Raw genomic sequence first — 21,485 nt, 5'->3', positions numbered from 1 at the left:
CGAAATAAACACGCAATAATTATTCTGTAAATAAGTGAAAATTGTTTCTTATAGAGCATTGCTAAAACATTAATAGAACAATATTCCAGTGTATTTACATTGATATAAGCGATGTGATGCGGTTAACCTTTCACCCAACAATACGTCACTTTCTTCAGCTGCCGAAGAATGGCTGGACCTCAAGTAAATGATGCTCGGTTGTCTTTGGAAATACGCACAAAGTCCGTGGAGCAAACCTTGATTCCCCTAGTTACTCAGGTAGGGCATTGTGTTGTTAGATTGAATCATCTTGGTCAGAGGCGACATGAATGATGGGGGTCCCTTTTGTTGTTACCCTCATGTTTTTTCCTTACATTTTGAAGCAATTTTTGATTAATGCTTATACTTTAAAGCTTTATAAAGGGACAGGGCTCAGTTTATTGACAGATATTTTTGTCAATGATGATGTATGGATTTGCATGCATGCCTTACAGTGTAACAAACAAAAGAGAACAGTATCCAATAATTTCATGCATCATTCATAAAAACCCCAACTTGTTTTTTTTGGTAACCAGATGTTTAGACGCGAGTTAAGTGAGGTCTGGAAAATGTTGCCAACACAAACTTCCAAAACATAAATTTATATGTTTGTTTTTCTTTCAGAGGTATTAAAATGATATAAACTCATTAAAAAAACCCAATGTTACAAGAAGTTCAAACAATTTGTAAAGCTGACAAAATTCTAATAAAAAATGGTGCATTTTAGTTTTGTGCATTATTTTCATTAATTTCCAAGTAGATCATGATTGGGTATTGATTATTTATGGGTATTTATCAACTTATAGCTCAATATGAAAATGTAAAAAGCTCAATATGATAATGTACATGGATTTAAAATGCTTATTCTTAATTTGGACCATGTATAAATGTGTCATGACTTACATATTTATCAAATGCAGTGATCTACAGGACGGTGCAAAATCTATTTGGGAAATAAAGATACCATGATATTTTTCATTGGAAATATAAGCAGGATTATGTCTTGCTTGATTTTTTTATAGGTTTCAATTCTTTATTATTTGTTTTTTCATTGTGAACTTACAAAACATTCCTGATAAATTTTGATCATACAGAATAACTATATTACATAAATAAGTCCTTTGTTCTGTTGTTGGAAATTACAATCAAATTAATTTATTATTGGTGAAATATTTGCAAGATGCTAAATGGCTTACCTGAAGTTATATGATATAGAAAAAATGACTCTCAATCTTTTATTGAATGATGTTTTCACAAAAGAAATTATTTGTTACAAAGTTTTTAAATAAACATGAATTTATTTCCATATCAACCCTCCAATAATATGTTTAATCTAATGACACACATAAATAAAACCATTTCTTTTAGAAGCTGTCAAGCAATGTATTTGCCAATAAATTTCCAGGTGAACTGCAGTAAAATATTGATATTTCTTGCATGCACGAGGGGGCTGTGCAGCTACGGTAATCCAGGCCTAGATATAGAGGAAAACTGCAGACTGGATTCAAACTCGGGAGATAATTCTGGCTTGTTGATATTACAGGCATGAACCAAGCTTGTAAATGGCAAGCTGAAGACAAGATCCTTATGTTAAATCTTCTAGTGCAAACAAATTCTCCATCTTGATGCTGAAAAGCAAACATAGAATAGTAACAGAGAAATACAGAATGACCATTTTAAAGCAGAAGGGTAGTGAGTTAAAAACCAATATACATGTACATGTGTAGTTATAAATTTTCCTTGTGTGTCGTAAATCTATGTTGAGTTTTATATTGGTGAATCTTTATCTTGTTATTGATCTCTTTGTCAGAGTTAAATTCCTGTCTCTCTCAAGTAGCTCTATATGTAAAAATTGCTTTAGGGGCTGTAAGTGATGTTTGTTTTTGTCAGTAAATAAGTCACTGAATACACTAACGGTACATGCAGTGACAGTATACATATGTATATACATGTAGTACATAATATTTTTTAAAAGATTTATGAATATAGCAAGCTTTTTTTTCTAATTGGGAAATGTAGGAAAACATGAAGATTATATACATTTACATATGCCTATCTCAAAAGGGAAAGTCTCTATTACAATCAGTGGTGTCCTGTATTAACAGATAACAACGCTGGTAAACCACAAGGAGAGACCCAGAGTAACAGAGAAAACCACACAAGCCCTGGTCAGGGTGGGGCAGGCGGTGTGTCTGGCGGTGGAGAGGTTTGTGTCAGTGGGACAGACCATTGCCACAGAGAACCCGGAGATCAGTGCGGACATGTGCCAGGCCTGTGCAGAGGCTAGAAATGCAGGTCAGGGCAGTAATATGTTGTCTCTGTCTGAGATTCAGTTGATAAATGCATGCATATATTCAGTCTTAAGTCACACATAGACTGTCTTATCAGGACCCTATACATAAACTATAATATATACTGGGAAGACATATTTATGATATATTTATCATATATGCATTTATAGTTCTCATATATGCAATAGTTACATATACATGTACTTGTATATGATATCATTATTACATATGCTTAATGATTTTTTATGTTAACAAATCTTTTTATACAACTTGGCTCTTTTCCTTAGGCATCAACTTGCTCAGTAAAAGGTATGATATAGCTGAGAAGAAAAAAAAAGCTGTTTTAATGCATTTAAACATAGAAAGCAAACACTCATGTGATGTCTTTGTTCAAAGGTTAACAACAATTTCACTTGGCTTTAACAATAAAGCTCTCAACGATAATACAGTGTATATATACATGTATCTATACAACGCTCTATTAATACTGGAAGGAGGGCATCATTCCTCGTCTGAATGTATTTCAATAATGTACATGTTGAATTATTGAACAAGTACATGTTCTGCAATTGACCAAAGATCTCCTAATTATGTCACTCTGTATATACAACTCTTGGTTTCGGGAATACTCACTTGGCTTGTGTAGAGAAATTGCACTTTAACTTCAGTTCGAATCATTACCAAAATACATGAATTAGATGATATAAGACATGAATTAGATGATATGTAAACACCTACAGATTGAATCACTTTATCATGCAATACCTATCTATCACCAGGCACCAGCATCCAACACCTGACATCAGTCGATGCCACATCACACACTAATAGCCAACAGTTTGCTGAGAAGACGGCCATGGTCAGGGCAGCTCGCCAGTTACTGTCAGCAGTCACCAAAGTCTTGCTCCTTGCTGATAAAGTCATTGTCAAGCAGCTTCTTATATCTAAGAACAAGGTACTACCCCGGTAGTTTACATTTATATTCCACATTTAACCAATTCGTGTGAATCAGATAAGTCATTATGTAGATGTTTCTTAAATTTAAAAACAAGGTACATGTACTTGTTGAAATAATATTCTTCACCAAAACAATGACCTTAGAGATAAGAAATTTGAATTAATGTGATTGTGACTCTAGCACAATATGAATTATCTCTAAGTTCGTCTTTAACTCTTTGCTGTAGGTATCCAATACCCTGAATGAGCTGTATTCTGTCACCACATTCACAGACTTTGTCAACTGCTTCTCACAGTTTGGGAACGAGATGGTGGAACTGGCCCATCTCACCGGAGATAGGCAGAATGTGAGGACAATTAAAGGGGAATAACTCTTACTATTCTTATTAAAAATACATATTGAGTTCAATTATACTGTTCATTACTGAATAAAATATTCAATGTTAGAAATGTATGTGTAAATTGTATATTTTCTACCTTATATATTTTCACTCTTTGGTTCCTTTAACAAGATGAATATGTAAACATACATGTACATACCGATACACATGCTTTGAATTTATGAAATAATTTATAGGCACACCATGTTATATTGATTGGTGAATTGTGTAATTCAGATCACATAGTATGTTGATATTTTATGAATCATGCAAGCAAGTTCAACAATTTTATTATGATTTTGAAAAAAGTATATATAAAAAAGCCTTTGTAAAGAGATTTTTTAAAAGATATTGATTGTATACTATTTTTGAAAGCAGGCATTTAGGTTCACTCAAACTTTTTTCTCACTGGTTTTATACAAGTTCACATTTTTAAACTACTTCAGTACATTTTGTGTTAACTTTTGCCTGTAGGATTTGAAGAGTGATAAACACAGGGCCCAGATGGGAGCGGCCCGAGCTGTCCTGGAGAAATCCACCATGATGTTGCTGCCATCCTGTAAGGTAGGGTAATTTATCAGTCAGTAGATGATAACGGGATCTTGTGAAACAACCAGTGATGTTTATCTATGAACCATTGTGGTTTTGTTATGTAACATGTAGCCTTCATGTATTGTGGTCAATGTTAGAATTTGGTCAAACCCCTGAGGGCCATGATATGTTTGTCAATTAAAGCAATTTTTTAAATCTTGATATGTACATGGCTGTATTTGTATTTACACAATGTATTTAAATAACAACTATTTTCCTAGTAAGCAATGCTTTAATGTAAATGTATTGTTACTTCAAAAAATGAAATATTGCTGCAAATCTGTTGGAATAAAAAATTGCATGACACCAAGTGACAGCTGTATAACACTTTGCTAGGTCTGCCTAAGGCACCCCGACTGTGAGACAGCCAAGCAGAACAGGGAGGGAGTGTTTAAATTGATGAGAGGGGCCCTCAGCATGATTCACTACATTGTCATGGATGAGGGAGCGGGCCAGGCCAATGGCCATGTGTCACCGGTCCATAATGGGGATTCTGGGATAGGGCTTGACAATGCCCACTCTGCTTGTAAAGCTTTCAAAGAGTTTGAGGTTATTTTGGCATTCTTATTTAGAAATAGAACATTTTAATATAACAATTATTATGATACATGATTGGTTAAATAGCATTTCAGATTTATCTGCTAGAAATTTAATAAAAATTTTGTTATCAGATTAGCACAAAAATTCTAGGTGAAAATTTTCAAAGTTAATCAATACTATATCTGCATTTTGATATATTAACATTATTATAACAGGATCAGGTTGAGATGATTCGGATGACAGGTGTAACAGCAAGCTGTAAGGAGAAACTGACTGGTGCCTTAGAAATCCTAGTGGAGACCACTCAGGACTTCACAGACTCCGCTTACACCTCCCATCAGCACCGCGAGTCCATCCTACAGACCTGTGACAGGCTCAAGTCAGAAATGAGTGTCCTGCTCAGAATTAGTAAGGTGAGTAGGGCAACTCGAGTCGAAATGAATGTCAAACTCAGGGCTAGGTGTGTAGTGCAATTCAAGTTAGAAATGAATTTCAAGCTCATGATTAGAACTATAGTATAGAAATTAGTACCGGTATCCAGATAAGTATAAATTTAAGTCACAATTCAGGTGAACTGTATCTGTAGTAAGACTGATAGTCTGATATGCATGTTATTAGAACCATTTTAACAAGGCCTTGGACTTTCAGTAGGGCTTAGCTCTCTATTTCTTGCGTCAAAAGAAGTTAAAAATGATGAGGTTTCAAGTGAAATATGCACCGCTTAACGTAGTCTTTAGCTCTAAAGCCAGACAAATCTGTTTGATTTCAAAGAGCCATGGCTGAGTGGCCAGGAATAAAATAGACAGGCCTACGTCACAGTGCTGTTTGACACAACTACCCAAAGTCCAAGCTCTTGTTAAAATGGTTCTAAGTAGTGGCAACCTTGATTTACAACTTTTATACGATTGATTTTGTAGAACTACTATTCCTTTTATTACAGAATCAGAGAAATTCCAACAATCCGAGTCCCGAGATGGAGAAGGCCATCTTAAGAACCCTAACTGCTGCTAAATCTCTCAACAAACAGGTAATCTTATTCCTAGGACTAACTAACAAGATACCTGATATACTCAATATTATATACTAGTGTACGACCAATTGTCACCAAGTACCATTTGTTGCTGGTGCATTGTTACATCATTTTATCAAAATATAAAATTATATACTAAAAATATTGTAACAATGCACTAGCGAAAAATGGTATTTGGCAAGAATTGAATGATGTAACAATGCACAAGTCTTAGATCAGTAGAGTGTGTGATTTAAAAAAAATCTCGTTCACTTTTTTGTGGCTGTGCAATTTTAATGATGACCATACTATTAAGTTGAAATATCAAAAATTATAATAGAAATTTTTTGCATTAGAAAAATTGGTTGATAATTTTGGTATGAGATTTTCAATAGAACTGAAGATGACAACAAGTATAAACACAGCTGTTATTGGGTTTAAAATATGATTAACATATCTGTATTGATCTAAAAAGATTTAAAAGCATTTCATGTACATGTCATGACATATTAGGCCATTGCTGATAACTTCTCCCATTTGTGTTATGTGTAATAATAGACCCACAGCAGATGCAGAAACTCCTTTTAAAAGTAAATCATGCAGTATACTTAGTAGTTATAAAAGATAATTGAATCATCCTATGAGAATTCCACTAATTTTTTGTATAAAAATTCAATTGCCTTCAACTGTAAATGCATTATGCTATTGCAACCCCTCTATTTCTTTTAAAACAACAAAGGAAGGAATGTTCTGTATAAATCTTACAGCTCCAAGATACTGCGATGGACCAAGCCTCGGAACTTTTTAAAGCCAACGAGGATCACGAGATTCTGAAGCACTTGAAGGCTGCAGGGGGGAGCGGGGATCAGCAGAGAGTGGCAGAGATGACCGTCAAATTTGAAGAGCACATGCAACAGCTTGAGGAGGTTTGAACTTGTATACATGTATTATGTTGCAACAGAGCTGGTAATGCATTATAGTTTACATTTGGCTTATTCTTAAAAAAATTTGTGCTGTAATTGTGAAATGACATGGAATCTTTGTGAAAATTTTGGCAGTTTTTTGTCATTAAATGTTGATCTCAATTATTGTTATTGTTTGACAGGTGTGCAAATTATTCCGACACATTGCTACAAATGAACAGTTGGTTATCGCAGCAGAACACAATGAATTTGTGTTGAAGAACTTGGGACCACTGGTTAGTGAACACAACTTCTAGATACCTTTATTTTATTTAGTAAATATAAAGTTTTCAATTGTGGTACTTTGGAATCATTAGAATTTACAGGAGCTTTATTTTTGTGAATATCGTGGGTACCCCTCACCCAGGAATACGGTAATCATCTCCGACAGAATATGAATCAAGGTCTCTAATCATTATACAGTAAAACTTGTTTATTACGAACTTGGATATAGCGAATTCTCGGATATAGCGAAGTTTTTTGAGTCCCCTGTAAAATTCTTAACGAATTCTGATATAACGAATTAAGGGATGTAATGAACTGATTTTGAGTCCCCTAGAGGTGAATAATAACAAAATTTTATAACGAAGTTCTTTACAATTTTCTTTACAATTTAAAAAGTTTGCCCTAGCTACTATTTAACATAATAGTTTGAATGAATTTATTTTCATTTCATAAATCCGATTATTAAAGGTTTCAAAGGAATGTATTTTTATTTTAAGTATCAAATAGCAAAAATTGTAGTCTTGCAAAAGAAAACATGTAGATAGTTATTATTATGAATTAGTTATAGGTTTATAACGAATTACGGATATAACAAAGTAAATCCATTGGTCCCTAGGACTTCGCTATAACCAAGTTTTACTGTACTTTTAAAAACTAAATCCCTAGAATTGCATCCAAATGAAACTTTATAAAATCAAGCTTAATTTAAATTTTGGATATTTTTGTTCAATATTTTCAGTCCCTGCTGTCAGCCCAGACCCTCTCCCAGTACCCCGGCAGTAAGATCACCCAGGAGAATCTGGACATGTTCGCTGACTCCTGGGAGAGCCAGATCAACGACCTGTCAATCATGGTCAAGGAAATCAACGACGTATGTCAGGGCAGGGGAGAGAAGCCTGTGTACCTGTCCCTCCCAAGACCTGGGGTAAGACTTTTACACAGAGACTTAGCTTTATGATGTATACATACGCTCATAGTATATATCTTAACAGAATGTGGTGGAAATTTTGCAGTGAAATTAATTGATGAATCCCTTATTACATTAATGACTTGACTTTTTCATCTTCAATGAAGATGGACTAATATTCTTTAAAAAATTATGATCAAGAAAGATAACTTTTACAGTTCTCTATCCTATTTTCTGATAAAGATTGTTAAATCTCCTAGAAAAGTACCAAAATAAAACCCAATATCTAACACAACACATACCAGTAATATGACTGTCTTTTTAACCATATGGCAACCAAATAAAAAATTAGCTGTGTAAGAAGAATTAAACAAAACAGAAATAGATTCATTTTTATCAAACTTAAGCTGGGCTTTGCAATGGTTTTCTTTCTTTTTGCCTGCCTGGATGACAGATATGTCCAGCTATGCCTCCTGTGAGTTCTGTGTGTAATATAAGACAACTCATTGTCTCACTCTCTGTCCTGTCTTTCCACTGTCTGTCTGTCTGTCTCTCAACTGTCTCTTCACTGTCTGTCTGTCAGTATCACAATGAGATGATCGTGGTGCACTGACTTGTTTATTTATATCATGTGTTATGATTGCAAATTCATTTTTTTTTTCAAAAACTTTTCTGAAAGTATATATACATGTATAGTAGTCAAGACAACAGTAGTGTCATTTGATTTGTAGTTTGCTCTGTTTCTTCAGGAGCTGTGTTCTCGTAGTTATTTTTAGGTGTATATTTTTCACTTTAAATTAAATTCATTTCAAAATAAGGAATGATTTGAATTGTTACCAATGTAAGGATATCATATAACTCTGGGACAGTTTATGCTACAGATATAAACTGTGAAGCATTTGATATTCATTATGATGAATTTTATAATGCTATTTCATAAAATTAAATACTTTATCTTTTAAAAATGACACTTATTTTTTTCAAAATTTAAATGTAACATCAAGCAGATGATAAATGTTTTGCACATAGGTCACATTGTGATGTAGTCATAAAATACAGAGAGAAATAAAGACAAACAAAAAGAAGGAATATTTGGTAGAAAAAACAAGAGATATGTCTCTATGTGTGATTCTGGATTTGTCTAGATCTTGTTTGAATATTCAAAAGATTTCACCATTATAATAGAAAATATAATACATATAACTTATATCTACATTTTTATTCTTTTATTAACTGTATGATATATGTGTTTAATGTGCCAAGGTATGTATAAGTGTAAATTACTCTAAGTATGGAGACATCTTTCTTTGTGTTGGTTTTAAACATGATTATACATATTCATGATGAAAAACTACATGTACCCAGTATATTCATTCATATTATTTCTATGATATAGTTATGTTTCTTTAAGAAATAGGATAAGTAGCTCTGTTCCTGTTTCAATATAACTAAATTATTCTTCTCTTAAATTCATAGTAAGTTAGCCCCCCCCCCCCAATGTTTTTTTTTCATTTTCAGTATTGTGATAGAAACCACTCTGTACTGTTGCTGTTATTTGCATTGTACACTCTTTTTTATGTTATTCAAAACCTCATACCAAATGAAGTATGGCGTGTGTAATTACCCAGACACAAAACAGCTGCTCTTGTTGCATCAGGTCTAATTATAAAGACAGTCACTGTATGTTTCTTTCTGACAATCTATATACCTAATACCAGGTGAATCGTGTATAAATGTTGATTGAGCGCTACCATATAGTTGATATATCAGATTTCCTTATATGACTGGTACCCATAAATTGTTCTATACACAATTTAATTACCCAATTACCCCATTTTCCCAATTTTTCAGACTAAAAATACCCAATTCAAACTGTTAAGAATCAAACTACTATAACTCTATTTGCTCTGACATACCAGTAATTGATAGTCTTCAGAATGTAAGCAGTTGATTTGTAAATCAATGGATACACTAATGCTCAAATATAAAAATGAATGAGAACTTAAAAATATAATTCGCAGTTTTTCATTTTTTTTCTTCTGTGAATTCATGCAGTTCTCATTGAAAATACCGGTAGCTTAATTGTGTAAGTGTTGGTACTGATCCCAATTGTTAGTGAAAATATGTGAGTAAAATTGTCAGTATCAGCTTGATAGAGTACGAAATGAGTTTCTCTAAAATTTTCTGAACTATGGTCTACCATGATATATGAAACAGTATGCAGCCTAACTTGTGCATCTTCTTGTTTTTATGACATATTGGTCTGTACAACAACATGCTCAGCCAGTATACTAACATTGACAGTGGAACTTGTTTTATTCAGCTCCCAAGATTTATAATGTACTGTCAGTGGAAGTATCATCTATAGCAGCACTTCCCAGTATCAAATGACAAACTGTACATGTATATTAGGAGAGTAAAATCCAATATGTCAGAGCAATATTAATATTGTACAGTGAAACCTTTCTTATATAACCCCTAAATTAATGTCAGGTACATGTATATAGTACTCTACAGTCTAACCACAAAAATAAAATTCCATACAATATTTGACATCTATCTGTCAGTCGATTCAGCAGTTTGCTCTCTGTCAGTCAGTTCAGCAGTTTGTTCCAACTTGCTGCAGCATGATATTTTTTGACTCCTGGTTTGATGTAGGATGGATTTTCTGCCCTAGATTGAGAGTCTTGATTTGTCAAATAAAAAAAAAATTATTGCATAAAAAAATGGATTATTGAGAAATGTGAATTTTGTGTCCATTTTGTCCTAGTACATTCACTACACATTCACAAAATGTAAGATGTTACAAATTGGACCCAGTACATCATAGCATTATATTCTTATGCCAATATTCAAATTGCTCTTAAAAAATTCCTGTAATCCATATTTTAAAAAAGCTCATTTAAAAGTGGTATTATTTAGTTACAAAAACATATTGATTTTGGAATATAGTGAACAAATTGATAATTTTGCACCTTTGTGTGAAACTGAATAATGAAAGTATTTAAGGCCTTAATAGCTAATGAATAATCCCCTGACCAATAAATGAACAAATGTTTGTTGATTTTAATATGAAGAAAAACCAATATTTATTGTACTCTTATTCTCAGTTGATTGAAACTAGATATTCATTTCTTTTTTCGAAATTATCGAAGGTATATATATTAGTTGTTTCAGAAATGAGAATTATCTATATGGTCATATTTTAAATGCCTTTTATGGGTACATTGTTGAAGCGATATTTTTTATTGCCTGATTGATGCATGTTTGACTGTTGTGTTCTAGCTGTCAGTGTAATTTTTTCAGTTTTATTGATTAACACAGGAACTCTGGAATATGATATTGACTTTATTAATTCTATACCACAGTAAGTGTGTGTTCATTAGCTGGAATGCATACGTAATACTGAAGCAGTTAGTACTTAGGAAAAGAGACCCTATAATTGATAGCAAGGATTTTGCCAACGTCAGGAGATCTCAAGATTCACAAACAAGTTTTCTAATTTTAAGAATCTGCCAACAGAAGCTCGCGTTTCTATAGCTCTGCAATTTTTTAAAGCTTAATTTGAATAAAATCTTTAAATGCATTCTGATGGGATTTCTTGTTTTTTAACAGAAACATGGGACAAATTCCCGAGGATTACGCCCAGTAAAGCTGGATGCTGAGGTGAGTTTAGTTTGTGTTGTAACAATTAAGTGGTGCAATTATGTAGTTGTATGCACATTGTGTATATGAAGGGTTTTTGTGTTTCATGTCTTTTGTATCATGACAGAACATTCCAGCGGTGTCTCAGATCTTTGTAATTCATGCATTTCATGGATTTCAGTGGCAGCTAACATACATGATAATACAACATGTACATTTATCAAATTATCATTCTATGACTGAAAAGTTCTAGGGTTTCTCATATCCTCCTTCACATGTATAAAGGTTATTGGCAAATGAGTTTATTTCATTTCTTCATTACTCTGTAAGGTTCAAAATTTCTTTGTAAATGGGTTGGGTTCTTGCTTGTATAAAGTGATAACTGAAGGAGCCTGTGTCCTTATTAAGGGCATGATTTAATTCTCTGTGATTGATTGAGACACAATATAATGCAACTGTACATTATGAAGTTCACTTCCAAAGGTACTGTAAACCAACTTTTATTCGTGTGTGAGAAATTTCCGCGAGGATAGCGAGAGCCTCGTCATCGCGAACATTTCTCGCCGTGAACCAGTCCTTGTCATATGGTTGTTAAAACAACACAGGTTTCAATAAGGCTAGGTCGCGAACATTAGTTGTTGCGAACCAGTTAATCGGAAGTTAATCGCGAAATAAAGTCGTCGCGAATAAAAGTTGTTTACAGTATTTTGTGAAATATTCTTTTTGGATAAATATTGATATACATTTATTTCAAAGGAAAATGGTCAGGAATTGTTGATTGAAAAATTGACCTGTTGAAGAACAATACCATTACACTGATAGTGTGTATATTTTGTGGATAGTGTGAATTTAAAAGTATTAAGAAAACGATGTACCCTGTAAACAGTTTACTGCGATATACCCAAAAGACACAAAAGTGTGTTCAAACATACTCATGGTAATGATTTTGTAAACCAAAAATTTAATGGTACATATCTTTCCAACATTTCTGACATTGTTGGTAGCAAGATAAGGAAAAAAAAATCCGACTGTGGAAAAGTTCTTCAAAAAAAGTAAAACAGCTATAAATTGAAAGCTTTGTAGGCTAAATGTGATTAGGAAACTTATCTCTATTGATGAATCCCACTGTAAATTGTAATTATGCTGTAGAGGACCCCAGACTCACTACAATTAAAGAAGAGTATGAGAGGCGGGGAGGACTATTGATTTCCTAGCAGTGTGCGGTGGGGATAATTTTCTGGGGAAAGTACTGATGAAACTGTACTGGGGTTTCGTGTTGTCTCGTAGAAGTCTGTGCGATCACAGAGTAATCACTTTTTTTCTTTGGTAAAGAAATCAATAATTTTTATTGTGCCAAATGTACATTTGACATCCTCAAGATGGACAAACGGAGGAGTGCAGATGTGGTTGGTGCCCCGTTTTTATGATAGTCCCTCTCTGGGGAGAAGTAGCCCTAATAGTTTTTACTTGCTAAAGTGTATTGAAGATCTACTCAGAGATTGTTGGTTTGGAGAGAAATCAATTAAGTATGATTGCTAATGTAGAATCCCTTTGAAAGTTTTCTGAATAAATACTTTCTTCAAATCGATGTTTGTTGAAATTATTATTTACCAGGTATCAAGAAATTCAGTTTTTGGTGGATAGCATTTTTCATAATTTTGTTATGGTAATTAAATTGCCACCATATTTCCATTCAATTTTAAAGTAATTAATATGCTTTTTATGTCCCCAGTTTCGATGCTTCAAAGAAGGAGTTAATTTGAATGTATAATAAGTGATCAGTGCAAATACCAAGAAATTGACAATTGTTCATCTTGATAGTATTTAACTTTGAACATTAAACCAATGTTGTGTTCAATTATCTTAGAGGATGAAGAAAATAAAAAATTTAGGATGGAATGCAGTATAATATGGTATTAAGAACTTGTATAGAGAAGATGGAAAGATTGAAGTGTAATGGTATAAAGGTGGTATGGGACACCCATAAATCTTTTCGGAGATGTTACCTAATAGAGTTAGCACAGTGGTTAGAGCGTTACCTACAAATCTGTAAATCATCAGTTCAAATCCTGCTGGGGATTTTATAATTTTCACCTTTCCAAAATTTTTTAAAACTTTTTTTTTTTAGTAAATATTGTGAAATAAAAAAATTTCACAATGGTAAAAGTATTTTGATTACTGTGTTCTTTTATTAACATCAATATCGACAGGTTTCCCATACCACCTCAAGCACTAATATAAAGAAAATGACAGGAGGAAGGAATATGTCCGATCATAAATGGTATTGATGAAAAAAAGAAGAAAATAATAAAAGGAGAACAAAGAGCAGTTACATGTATTAGGCTTGCATACTAGTATATGTATATTATAAACCTGCGAAATTCAGAGGAATGATGGAACACCTGCCTTGTACATAATGTAATTGAGGGTACTTTATTATATACATTCCCGGCCTGGAACGATATTTTCTCTCTTATTACATGTACATGACAGAATGTGGATCAGAGAGCCGGGGTTTTTAAAAGCCGAGCAGCTAATGATACTGTTTACGAAAAGGAAATGGAATCCTAAAAATTCTTATCCTGTATTATTTTCAAGATTTTATCGGATTATATGATAAATAATTCATGATGGCTTAATTTTCTCAAATTCACTTACGTTCAAATCTCATTGATCTTGAATTCTGGCGTTCTATGGACAGCAAACTGTTATAGGCAAATCTGATTTGTCTTGGAAAAATTCTCCCGATGGTAATAGCAAACTTTGTCATACTCGGGGTAAATTTGCATTATCAAATCTGACATCTAGTTTAACACCGAGTTGTAAAATGTCATCTACAGTCAAGTTGTGGGCAGATGAAGTTAGAGAGCTTCCTGATTTCCTTTTATTGCCTTATTTATCTCAAGGTCTGTGTGAATATATAGGATAATATAGCGATGTATGATGATAGTCTTTGATCGGAGGATTGTATTAAGCTTCTGTAACCCATTTTGACACCGTAAATACTTCTGAATCTATGGGCTTTGAATCATTAAGAGTTTTGCAGTGTGACATGTATGTCAGTTAAATTGATTCCTCAGGAAATAATTAATGTGCATGGAAAAATTCCAGGGAATGGTTCTCTATAATCAGAGAAGGAATATTGGTAGGTAGAGGTATCAATGTTGGGAAAATATGTTTGGTAATCAGTCAATTAATTAAGAGTCCTGAAATTTACAACAAAACAGCTGTAATCAGAAGGCTGCCTATTTGTTTGAGCTGATAGCAGTGATATCTGTGTAACATACTGCTGGTGTACATCAATTAATCACATTATTGGCTAATTCAAATTGATGTGTTTCTGCTTAATTCTCTAATACTGCATGGTAACTTTATGTTCATTTGCAAAACATCAAATGGAAATGTAATTATTTCATTAAAGATTTAGATCCAGGAAATCCCAAAATCTATTAGACAATTACCCATAAGTTGGAGTTAGGAAATGGGGGGGGGGGGGGGTTAAATGCAAAAGAGAGAGAAATAATATGGCAGACCAGTCACAAATCGAGGGCGATAATATGCAGTAAAATTTTTAAAGCTTGACGGAGTAATTATCTGGTAAGATAAATGTGAGTTGGTGGGGCAGAATAAGAAGATGCAGCAGTTATATGTCATTATCAATTAGCGTATTATAGTCCTGTAGATACAAACATGGTTGCTTACCAAGTAATACTGCAGATCAATACACAAGACATAGGAGTCAGGGAAGAAATTTGCTCTATAGGAGCAATTGACAGTGATTTCACCAGTGCTGAGAGCTGTATAGCGGTGTTACGATTTTTGTGCAATGTATATGTCTTGGGAGAAGTGTCTTGTGTGAATGTAGGGGGATATTAAGTTGTAAAGTGATGGGATCACTTATCTAATTCAAGAGGCGTAAGCAATCTTCTAACTTCTGGCGATCGAGTGTTTCTGAATCAGTGAAGTTGTCATGGAGTATTAGGATTAATTGAAAAAGTAACCTCTATCTGTATATCCAGAGAGGTGGGCTGTTCTTGTTTTCCTTATGATTTATGTGATAGAATTTGTAATGTATCTGACAGTTTTATTTTAGCAAGTTGATTTATTTCTTCCATTTTAAACAAAAACGGTAGTTTAGTTATGAACTAGTTTAATTAGCTTTGCACTTCAAAGGAAATGATTAAGAAGTGTAATCAAAAATGAATCTTACGACATTTTAATTTTTTTTTTGAAATGATTTTTTAAATGGTTAATAATACACACTTTGGTTTTTATTATGATGAAAACATTCCACTTATTTAATGTTTGTTTTAAAATCTTTATCCTTAGTATGTACAAATTAAGTTTTTTGACCTGTTATTTCAGCAAAAAACTATCTGACCTATATCAAATTTGGTATGCGTATTAATGGTCATGTATGTTTTTAATTAAAATGATATACTTTTTCTGGTTAAAAATAATCTCATATATTTTTAGCTTGCAGTTCTTGGAGATTATTATACATGTACTTGCACTATACTAGTAGGAGTATTACTGCTCTCTTATCTTAAATACCACATTCATGTTCATAAAACTATGCAGAATTTCTCAAGGGAGCACTTACTTTTTGATTTATTTCAGGAACAAGCAAAAATAGCTAAACTTGGTCTGGAAATGAAATTGATTACATCAGAAATGGATGCAGAAACTGACAAGTGGGAGGAACCTGATAATGATATCGTCAAGAGGGCCAAAAACATGTCCAGTATGGCCTTCTCCATGTACCTGTTTACCCGGGGGGAGGGGCCACTCAAAACCACCCAGGATCTCTTCATCCAGGCTGAGTACTTCTCTGAGGAAGGCACCAAACTGTACAAAACTGTCAGGGACTTTAGTGATAAGGTAATGGCGAATTGGATGCTAGTGCATCAGTATTGGATGCTGGTGCTTCAGTATTCGATGCTAGTGCTTCAGTATTTGATTGATGATAATATTGCTAATAACAGGAATGTACCACTATTTTCCAATTGATTTTATCGAAAGATGTTCATTAGATTTCTAATTGTCTTGGTTGATACTTGTGATTATCATTTGTCAACCACTGACGACGTGAGCAGTATTATGTACAGAAAACCCACATATAAAAGTACATATTGTATGTGAATTTGTCATTTATATCAATGACATGTATGCCATCTCCAGAATGTACATATTAGATGTGAATTTGTCATTTATAGCAATGACATGTATGCCGTCTCCAAAATGTACATATTGTACGTGAATTTGTCATTTATAGCAATGACATGTATGCCATCTCCATATACTGTAACAGAAAAACATGGTTTCAGCAATCACCTTTTAATAATTATAACAAATTCACTTACAAAGAAGTCAGTTTCATTCCCTACTCTTAAAAATATTTATGTTTTACTGTACACATGTTACCTGCATCTCCACAATATAGTAGGTAGTCAATACATGTATTATCAGATCTGTATCTTGGACAGGTGCCTCTGTGTGTCCACCGTGAGGAGCTGATGACAAACCTGGAGCGGATCCCCGCTTGCTGTCAGCAGCTCCACTCCATACTGCGGACTCAGACCAGTGGGAAAACGGCAACCTTCAACAAGGCAAGACTTATCATAAAGCAGTCATAGATTAGACACCACACTAACTGTTTATGTATGAGGAGGCTGGATGGTCAACAAATTAACCACCAGGATCTACGTTACATCTTTAAAACTTATTTGTAGGAATAATATTACGTGTATTTGGTAAAGTGAAAAAACATTTTTACTTTAAAATTTGAATGTTTTTTTTATATCTTTATACAGAACTCTTCTTCTTAAGGAGATTTATATAGTCAAAAAATGGCGACCACAATTCAGCCCTCTTAAACATTTTTGGAATGTATCAATTAGGATGTGAGAAATGAATTAACATCAGTTTTAGAATTTTCAAGGAGAATCAATTTTTTTATGATTACATGTATTTATTTGAATGCAAAAATGAAAGAAGTACAGGTACATACCAGTATGTAATACTAGTATCTGCTTGAAAGATTAGTTTTAAAAAAATTTGTATTTCATAATTAGACCTTTTTATTTTTCAATTGGCATGTCAAGTGTAGAGTAGGAGGGCTTATCAAATAGATCACCTTGTATTAACTAAAAACTAATGATTTATTTTTATCTTGCAGTCAGCATATTAGATTATGTTTCTTTTTTATGTTTATGGATAGGTTGACAATGCAATCCAAGAAACCAAGAACTTGATGAACATTATTGCTAAAGTTGTGACAACCTCATTTGTCTGTGCAACTAAGGTAGACTTTTATTTTGTAGTGGCCATAATGCATGCTTTATTAGAACCATTTTAACCTTGGGCCTTGGACTTTCAGTATGTCATACCTATCTATTTCTTGCATCAAAACAAGTTAAAGATGATGCTGGTTTCAAGCAAAATATACATTGATTGCGTAGTCTTAGCTCAATAGCCAAATCTCGTTGATTTCATAGAGTGGAGGCTGAGTGGCCAGCAATTAAATAGACAGGCGTACATCATATTGCTGTTTGACACAACTACCCAAATTAAGTTCAAGCTCTTGTTAAAATGGTTCTAAATGACATTTTCAGAATTTGTTTACATCAAAGAAAATACTTACAGACATGTTCATTTAATTTGATATTAGTCTTTTAGAAATTAATTTTGCATTGTTTTTTGTTTTCTGTTCACTAATAATAATATTTCATCAAAAGGAGTTAAGGGAAAATAATTGTGTTTTTAAATTTTCATAAAATTATTGATTTTTACAAACCTTTATTCTAATTACAGTACAACATAGACTATCGAAAATCTCCCGGGTCAAGTCGACGGTGGAGAAGTTCAGGTGAGGCACGGTCCACGGCCAGCAGTGATAACGAGTCAATGTACAGTAGTTCTATGTCCGACGGACTGAACAAGAGCTCCTGCTCCAATAAACAGTTCTCGGCCAGCAACACAAGCCTAGACCGACAACCCTCAGGTTCAAACCTAGATCCTTCCTCTCACTGAAGCTTCACCACTTCTTCAAATGTCAGATTTACTTACTGACAGAGAAAAATCAGCAAGTGTGGATACAATCAAATATCAAGGGGGATTTATATCAGTAATCCCTGCCTACTTCATCAAGGATAACTGTATGGAAATGCTTTGTTTGCAAAGTGTGCAAGATGTTTATTCATTGTTTCTACAACATCCCAAAATATGATGGATATACCATTTCGTGCAATATATATTTTAACACTCATCTGTATACATGGACTATGGAATTATATATTAGGTATACTGTGATGAAATTAATGTGTGACTTGCCCTATATACTGTGTGCAATAGATTTATTTTTTGCTCCACATACGAGTGATGGGTTTTATGTTCAGTTACTTTTTGTGTGTACAGTTGTATTGAAATGTCTTTCAGTTTCCAAATTATATGATAAAAGCGCATTCTCCTTGACTTGACATAATTTTTCTGATGAAATGAAAGTCCATTGTCAACAAATTGTATTTCTCATGTTACTTGTAAAAATGTTTTTGTTTACAAAACATGACAAAATGGCTGCTTCAGTTCTTAATGCCTTACATAAGTACCTCTCTACTATGTGTTGTAATAATGTTTGTATTGATTTTTGCTTTCCAAACGTTGGCCTTGCTTCATTTATTTACAAAATTTGTGAACATATCATTATGAATATGTAAAGAATAGGTTGTTTTATTATGCACACTGTGCAAATTACTGATAATATTTATGTCAAAAGTGAAAATGTTGTAGGGAAAAGAGTAAATATTAGGTAACATAATGGTTGTCATTTAAGTTGAAAGTTAAAGAGTTGAAAATATGGTCAATTTATGCTATATGTGTGCTTTTGTGTTCTGTTGAAGAAATGATTTTCAATTACCAACAAATGCAGACTGATAAAGAAATGACAATTTAAAGTTCATGAATACAGTACTACCGGGAGTTAAGATTTGATAACAATTTTGTTTAATATTGCAACACATACTTGTCCTATATACGTGTATATCAGGTTGTAAATGAAGTTCCTTACCCTAGTGATCTATTTATTTATATACATAGACAGGTGTTTATTGTTTATTTTGCACTTTGTTCAGAGTTGCACAATGATTTTGCTGGTGCTTATACATTGATTTTTTGGTACCTTCTGAGTTCAAGTGTATTGAGATGTTTTATTTCTGTGCTTGCTAGAAGTGTATAATATATCAAGCATTCCACGAAATACATATTAATGCAGGCTGTCCTCTGCATTTATTTTTCTAACCATTCATTTACTTATAAGTGCTATGATTTGTAGAAAAACCTAATCCCAAAATTATTCTTTTTTTTCCCAAGGCAATATTAGAGAATTTAAGAAATTGCTATGATTTGTAGAAAAACCAAATCCCAAAATTATTCTTTTTTTTCCCAAGGCAATATTAGAGAATTTAAGAAATTGACTTGTGAACTGTAGTTGGTTATAAATGTTATAATTTGCTTTACATGGTATAACGTAATTTTTCTGGCAGTTTCAATTTCTATGTAGAGTTGATGCAATAATATAGAGTACTGGTATTTACCATTTTTATACAGAAAAATTGAGCTGAAAAATATGTTGCTTTTAATATGCTACAAGATTTCATATTTGTATGTGTATTTAGGGTACAAGAGTTGTTGAGCTACCTATATAAGATACTATACCATTCCCTCTATACATACAGATCTTTCAACTTGAAAATCTACAAAGCTTTCTACTCCTAACACTAAGTAAGCCTTGCTGTTCACATTATTCTATCGGGCATAACTTGTACTGGAAATGAAAAATGGTTTGAAGAATAACAAACTTCTATAAGATAGTATTGATTAAAATGTCATTTATTTAAAATAAGGGTAAATTTTCCGAGAAGTTCTGTTTATACATACATTAGATGTATGTTTGCTTTTGATATTAAACACGGTGAAAAGGAACATTCAACTTTTTGTAGAATAAAGGAAAGTAAAATGTTAACAGGTATATCTTGGGGAAACCTTATTTATGTGTGAGCTGTCAGAAAACAGATAGGTTAACTAAATCAATGGAGTACCCCAAAACAGGAAATGGCAACAAATAGAATCTATAGTCAACATTTTTTCATTCCTGTGAAGCTAGAAATAAATAGTGTGCTTTTGAAACTTGATTTATTGATAAGTTTGCAGTTTTTACCATAGGTTGTTGTAGTTTTCATGTAAATTGTATTTATTTTTTCTGTAAACTTTAATTTTCTTCAGTTATGATATTATTAAACTCGGTCCGTCCTTAAAATGGCTGAGTGATCTCAAAGAACTTGTAACCATACTTATTTATACATGTATAGGAAGTGTTGCTCTATATTTCATGCTACATGCATGACTATATAACAAAATGTAAACAAGATGAAAATTAGTAGGTTGTACCAGTATTTCTCCAGGACAGTGGATTTCTACTGTATTTTTTGTGTCCCAAATTATTTTTTTTCTTTTACATACTTAAAGGTGGTATCAACCCATGCATGTGGCTTAGTTAAATGTGTTACCAATGAGTTCTATGTAATCATGAGTCCTCTACAAATGTATATTTTATTTATTGTTTTTTTTCTTTTTTGCATGTTATAATTTGTTTTAGATTGTACCTAAATGTATGCTATTGCAGAGATTATTAAAATTAATTCCAGAAACTGTACATATTTTTTATTGTGCTAAATGTACATACAAGTGTAGCAGACTATGAATGTTGGTGTTGATAATTTCATTACCCGAAACCATACTATCATTATCATCAAACTCTACAACCCTACACTGCCGATGTCTGACAGGGATTTCGTATAACCTATATAAGGGCTGAATTTTTCATAAGCAGTTTTAGGAATTAAGCACAACAATGGGGGGTGGGGGGAGCTATATGCCGTTTACAGTTATTTGTTGTCATGAATA

At 33.0% G+C, this 21,485-nt stretch overlaps 1 protein-coding gene across 3 annotated transcripts; it reads left to right on the top strand.

Moving 5' to 3' along the window:
• Positions 1–98: 98 nt before the first annotated feature.
• LOC105333161 (alpha-catulin) lies at positions 99–21,234 on the top strand. Of its 3 annotated transcripts, none has more exons than XM_034444928.2 (17): positions 99–258; positions 2,124–2,313; positions 3,089–3,264; positions 3,494–3,613; positions 4,121–4,210; positions 4,574–4,786; positions 4,993–5,190; positions 5,718–5,804; positions 6,554–6,712; positions 6,892–6,984; positions 7,713–7,898; positions 8,335–8,355; positions 11,496–11,546; positions 16,146–16,406; positions 17,012–17,134; positions 17,746–17,829; positions 18,339–21,234. In XM_034444928.2, exons 1-17 carry the CDS (start codon positions 169–171, stop codon positions 18,555–18,557), a joined length of 2,361 nt encoding a protein of 786 aa, XP_034300819.2. In that variant the 5' UTR covers positions 99–168; the 3' UTR covers positions 18,558–21,234. The 3 variants fall into 3 exon arrangements, with proteins under 3 accessions (XP_034300819.2, XP_034300820.2, XP_034300821.2); XM_034444930.2 differs by lacking the exon at positions 99–258 and adding an exon at positions 2,597–2,618 and having other exon boundaries at positions 2,182–2,313; XM_034444929.2 differs by lacking the exon at positions 8,335–8,355.
• Positions 21,235–21,485: the final 251 nt, after the last annotated feature.

Source organism: Magallana gigas, chromosome 2 (genome assembly GCF_963853765.1).
Source record: "Magallana gigas chromosome 2, xbMagGiga1.1, whole genome shotgun sequence".
NCBI lineage: Eukaryota > Metazoa > Mollusca > Bivalvia > Ostreida > Ostreidae > Magallana > Magallana gigas.
This window is presented reverse-complemented; position numbering and strand designations above follow the sequence as displayed.